General features: G+C 44.0%; 1 protein-coding gene across 2 annotated transcripts in view; it reads right to left on the bottom strand.

Annotated features, from left to right (window-relative positions):
• Window positions 1-6,000, bottom strand: part of SPIRE2 (spire type actin nucleation factor 2) — a 32,392-nt gene continuing 26,392 nt past the window's right edge. For both annotated transcript variants that reach the window (XM_072819660.1, XM_072819661.1), the window contains exons 13-15: window positions 2,340-2,367; window positions 1,318-1,433; window positions 1-1,041 (exon numbers count right to left, since the gene is read on the bottom strand). In XM_072819660.1, coding sequence (XP_072675761.1) covers window positions 819-1,041; window positions 1,318-1,433; window positions 2,340-2,367 — 367 coding nt within the window. In that variant the 3' untranslated portion in view covers window positions 1-818. The remainder of the gene's footprint in view (window positions 1,042-1,317; window positions 1,434-2,339; window positions 2,368-6,000) is intronic.

The following is a 6,000-nucleotide window of genomic DNA, read 5'->3' as shown; positions in this document are numbered from 1 at the left end:
GAAGGCTGTAAGACCACCTTTATTAGGCCAAGAGCAGCCGTGTGTACAAATTTACAGAGTTTCTCCCTGGACCAGGACCACCAGCATCACCAGGGCCCCGGAACCAGCACCATCTCTGGACCTCTGAGTCTGTGAGGACAGCAATACCAGCCAGATGTGGCAGATGGCTGGGGAATGGATGCTGGGTAGGGGGCAAGGAGTGAGCTTGGCCTTGGACCTTCCAATTGGAAGGGTGAGATGGTGCTAAGAGAGTATCTATCCACTGACGGTCTTCCTGGCTGTGTCTGCAGGCCAGGTTCTGCTCAGAGCACAGAGGCCAGCAGAGTGCTCCTGCCTACCTGGGGACCAAGGTGTCCTGTCCCAGTCTGGACATCCACCTAGGGAGGGGAAGCTGCTGTGTTCTCATCCTTGGGATGGAGAAGAGAACAAATACAGGGGTAGGGTCTTTCAGAGCCCTATTATCTAGAATCCACTGCTGTCCTTCCTGAGAAAACCCATTCCTGCCACATCCTGTACCCCACCCAAGGACTCCCAAAAGGAAATTGCCTCCCCCAGGGAGGGTCCTGGAGTGAGCCTGACCCTAAATAAACTCTGGGGCCAGGAGACATGTATATAAATATATAGGCTGTGTGTATATATTATATAAATGTATCTATATATGTATATATATGTACATGCACACTCAGGAGGGCAGGCTAGCGGCTATGCCCCAGAATGGGGAGTTTCTCAGCCATGTCCAGGCCTAGCCTGGCTCCTCCCCAGACGTCTGGCCTCCTTGAAATGTCTCTGGCTGGGTGGTCCAGTAAGGCTGAGAGCCATCACTTGAAGTTGAGAGTCCAGGTGTTAGGGATGTAGAGGGACTGCGTCTGGCGGGTACGGCGAGGCGTGGTGTTGAGTGCATCCACACTCTTGCGGCTAGAGCGCACCACGTCTGCCACAAAGCTGGTGCAGTCGCTGCAAACATCCTTGCGGATACAGCCGTGGGTATAGATGTGTGGGAACGCCTCCTCCACACTCTGCCACTGGGGCCCCTGCAGGGATCTGAAACAGGACAGAGCCATCAGGGAAGTCCCACCTGCCATATTTCCCCACAGCAAAAGCTTTTCCTCAAGAGTTAGCTGGAATCCTGGGGTCTGCTAGGAGTTCAATTCCCATCTCCTACTACTTAGTCCCCAAGACCCCCCTGAGGTATCTCTTTCTAGACAAGTGCTTTGGATTTCCGTGTCCTGGGAGTGTCCTAGCAAACCATCCCACCCACCCCAGCTTTTGTATTACTGTCAACGCCTGACCACATCAGCAAAGGGTAAAGGAACACACTGGAAGGCATCTCTTCTCTGGCTTGGTGTAGGTTTGGTAGTTGACACCCTCCGAGGACTCTCAAAGCCCAGCGTGTAGACGGGAATGTGTGCAAACTTCTTAGAAGGCATCTTCATCTACAACACACAGAGGGAGAGGTGGACCCCCCCGACAGACACACCCATCAACAGCCGCATGCTCTGGGCCTGCATGACACCCTGGCAATGCCTGATGTGGGCTCCCTGAAGGCATGTGCCCACCCCTGCTTGTTACCCTAACCCAACCACAACTTCTGCCCATCTAGACAGGTACTTGCACCACACACAGTCTAGCATCATGTCCTATATGCAGTAAATTCTTCATGTCAAAGAGGTAGAGGTTTCTCAGCGGTGAAACAATAAAAAGGAGTGAAGATCATAGTGGTCACTCTTCCTCTGCAGCAGGCCCTTGTTTCTAGGCTGAGGTGTAACAGGATGATACAGTTCCAAATGTGATTATGTTTCTGTATCTATACACCTGCATGTACACAGACACCACAAGAACCTTTCCAAAAACATTCAAGGAAATTGTGTCAGAATATAGGACTTTTAGAGGAGAAGTGAAGGGTTTTCTTTTCAGCCTGCTAACATGGAATGTTAAAAAAACATTAAAAAAACACAAACACCTACAAGGGTCTTTAAAAACCATATAGTCTTGGAGCGCCTGGGTGGCTCAGTTGGTTAAGGGCCTGACTCTTGATTTTGGCTCAGGTCATGATCTCAGGATTGTGGGATCAAGCCCCACATCCCACTCTGTGCTTAGTGGGTTGTCTGCTTAAAATCCTCTCTCTCCCACTGTAAAAAATAATAATAAAAATAAAAACTATACAGTCTTAGAAAGTATAGGAATGGGTTGCTTGTGGAGGAAGGAGATGGACAAGGTGGCTCATCTGTGTGTGACCAGCTTGTAGGAGACAGAACCTCTGTCCCCCCTCAGCTCCCCAGCTGCCCCTCCTGACAAGCCAGATCAGCCACAGGACACCTCAGACCCCAGATGATCCTTACCTTTATGCTACAGGAAGTGCAGACAGCCCTGGAAGGGAAAGAGGAAGGGCAGTAGGGTCAGCTGGGAAGAGGCCACAGAGGAACAGGTCCTGCCAGTCAAACTGTCCTTGCCCTCTGCTTGATCCCCAGTTACTTCAGTATTTATTTTATCCCCAAATCTTGCTTTTCTTTTTAATTAGCTGTACATCTCAAGTATTTCTGCCCCTCACAGCTCTTTCTGTGGACCATTTAGTCTGGGGAGTTTCATGCCCTCTATACCTGTGTGAGCCCAACACTCCCAACCACAGAAGCCCCATCAGAGCCAGAGGGGCCACTCTGTTTTAAGCAGTGATTAAATCTTTTTATTCTCCATTCCTGATTTCAAAAATGAACACGTTCTTGTAAAAACCCTGATATTAAGAAAACTGCAATAGAGACCCAAGAGTCCTGCCGTGTAAAGCCCATCCTCAGAGGCAATCCCTGCAGACCCGTTTCCCACCTCCAGATCTCTCTAAGTGTGACTGACAAAGACACACATTTACACATAAAATAAAAATAAATGAAATGGGGTATGATATGTACTATTCTGTAAAGGTAAAAGTAAAGGTAAATCTGTCAGGGGACAAATTGTCCAAATCCATTTTTTTTTTTTTTTTGCGCCAAATCCATTTTTTAAAACAAGGGACGATGTCATCTTGCATGAACATTTCATTTTATTTTATTTTTTAAAGATTTTGTTTTATTTTATTTTTATTTATTTATTTTTATTTACGATAGTCACACAGAGAGAGAGAGAAAGGCAGAGTCACAGGCAGAGGGAGAAGCAGGCTCCATGCAGGGAGCCCGATGTGGGACTCGATCCCAGGTCTCCAGAATCGTGCCCTGGGCCAAAGGCAGGCGCTAAACCGCTGTGCCACCCAGGGATCCCAGATTTTATTTATTTATTCATGAAAGACACACAGAGAGAGGCAGAGACACAGGCAGAGGGAGAAACAGGCTCCATGCAGGGATCCTGGGTCTCCAGGATCACACCCTGGGCTGAAGGTGGCGCTAAACCGCTGAGCCAGCCAGGCTGCCCTTGCAAGGATATTTTTATACTTGGTTTGCCATCTAGAAATGTCTGGGTTAATTTTATTTCACTGTGGTCAGGGAACTTACTTTCCATGACTTGAGTCCTTCTACATTTATGAGACTTGTTTAATGACCCAGAATATGGTCTATATTAGAAATGTTCTGTGTGTACTTGAGAAGGAGTACTTAATGCTGAGGCTGGGTGTAGTGTTCTATGAATGTCAGATCAAATTGGTTGGTAGTGTTCAAGTCTTCTATATCCTTAATATTTTTCTGTCTACAAGTTTTATCAGTTGTTGAGAGAAAACTATTGACTCTGTAATTATAACAATGGATTTATCTATTTTTCTTTACAACTATATCAGATTCTTACTCCTTGTATTTTTTACTTCTGTTGTTAGGTATGTCAAGTGTTTAGAAGTTACTTTCCTCCATTAATGTTATGACAGAAATGCCTCTATCTCTGGTCATATTCTTTGCCATCTACCTTGAAATTAATACATCATCTATCTTTTGACTAGTATTGGCATGGCATATCTTCTCCATTCTCCTAACCAATCAGTGTCTCTTTATGTCAAGTACATGCGTTGCAGGCAGCAGATAGTCTTGCTTTCATAATTCAGCCTGGGACACTACCTTCTAGTCCTCTTGTTCAGGCCTTTTACAGTTAAGGTAACTATGACACGGCAGGGTTGAGGACTGTCATTCTGCTTTTTGTTTTCTTTTTGCCCTATGTGTTCTTTGTTCCCTTTTCCTTTTTCTGCCTTCTGTATTAATCAACTTTTTTTTTATGATTGCATGCTATTCCTCTGCTTTGTTATTATAGTGGTTGCTTTCAGACTTATACTGTACTTCTGTAACATCATAGCCTACAGTCTTCAGGTAGAGTTTAAGAAACCTCCAACAGCACACTTCGGATCCCATCCTTGGCCTGAATGCAATGCCATTGTTATGATAGCTTTTACTTATAGTTATGTTATAAATCCTCTAATACACTGCTGTTAAATTTTTGGCCTGCCTAGTAATCATTTATTGGATACCAGACACTGAATTTCACCCTGTTGGTACTGGATCTTGATTTACCTTAGAAAGAGTTATAAGAAAATAACCTTTTATGTTAGTAGTTGCTACTTCTGGTGCTATTTCTTTGCATAGATTCAGGTTTCCAGCTGGACTCATTTTCCTTCTATGTGAAGGACCTCATTGAACATTTGTTTTAGTGTGGGTCTACTGTGAAGAATTCTTTTGGTTTTTGTATTTCTGGAGATGTTTTTACTTTTTGTCTTTGTTTTTGAAGCATATTCTTGCTGGGTATTGGATTCTAGATTGACAGTTTTTCAGTCCTTCAAAAATGCTCTTCTTGTTCACGTTATTTCAGTGAGAAGCCTGCAACCACTCTTGTCTGTCGTCTATATGTCTTTATTTGCTGGCTGATTTTAAGAATTTCTCTTGGGGCACCTGCATGGTGCAGTACGTTAAGCATCTAGTCTCTCTATCTCTCTTTCTTCTTTTTTTTTTTAAAGATATATTTATTCATGAGAGACACAGAGAAAGAGGCAGAGACGAAGGCAGAGGGAGAAACAGGCTCCCTGCAAGGAGCCTGATATGGGATTTGATCCCAGGACCCCAGGATCATGCCCTGAGCCGAAGGCAGATGCTCAACCATTGAGCCACCCAGGTGCCCCAACATCTAACTCTTGATTTTGGCTCAGGCCATGGTCTCAGGGTCATGGGATCGAGCCCCACGCTGGGGTCCATGCTCAGCAGGGAGCCTGCTTGTCCCTCTCCTTCTGCTCTTCCCCTTGCTCTCTGTCAAATAAATAAATAAAATCTTAAAAGAAAAAAGAATTTCTCTTTGTAGTGGTTTTGATCAATTTGATTAATAGGTGCCTTGGTATAATTGTACTCAGATTCCTTTTGTTTGAGATTGAGTTTCTTATGAGTGTATATTTTTCATCAAATTTGAAACACATTTTTAACTATAATACTTTTTCTGTCCCCTCTCCTTTTCCTTGGGAAGCTTTAATTACATCTGTATTAGACTTAACATTATCTGACAGCTCACTGACACCATTTCATTTTTTAAGTTATTTTTTCTCTCAGTGTTTTCACTTTAGATAGTTTCTATTGCTTTGTCTCTGAGTCCACTAATTTTTTTCTTCCACACATTATTCTGAATGTTCAATCTGCCGATAATCTCATCCACTGTAATTCCAAATATTCATCCAAATATCGTGGTTTTCATGTCTAGAAGTTTGTGTCTTCTCCAAATCTTTCTTGCCTGTAACTTTTTGAACATATGAAATGCAGTTCAAGGGATGCCTGGGTGGCTCAGTGGTTGAGCAACTGCCTTTGGCTCAGGGCGTGATCCTGGGACCCGGGATTGAGTCCCATATATCAGGCTCCTTGTGGGAAGCCTGCTTTTCCCTCTGCCTGTGTCTCTGTCTCTCTCTGTCTCTCTGTGTGTGTCTCTTATGAATTAATAAAAAAAACTTAAAAAAAAATGCAGTTCAAACCTTGTAATGTCTGTATCTACTAATTCTAACATCTGTGTCAGTTCTGGGTGATTTTGATAGATATTTCTGCCATGGATTGTGTTTTCTTGCTTTTT

This window comes from Canis lupus, chromosome 3 (genome assembly GCF_048164855.1).
Source record: "Canis lupus baileyi chromosome 3, mCanLup2.hap1, whole genome shotgun sequence".
In the NCBI taxonomy this organism is placed as follows: Eukaryota; Metazoa; Chordata; class Mammalia; order Carnivora; family Canidae; genus Canis; species Canis lupus.
The sequence above is the reverse complement of the archived record's forward strand: the minus strand, read 5'-3'. Positions and strand labels throughout refer to the sequence as shown.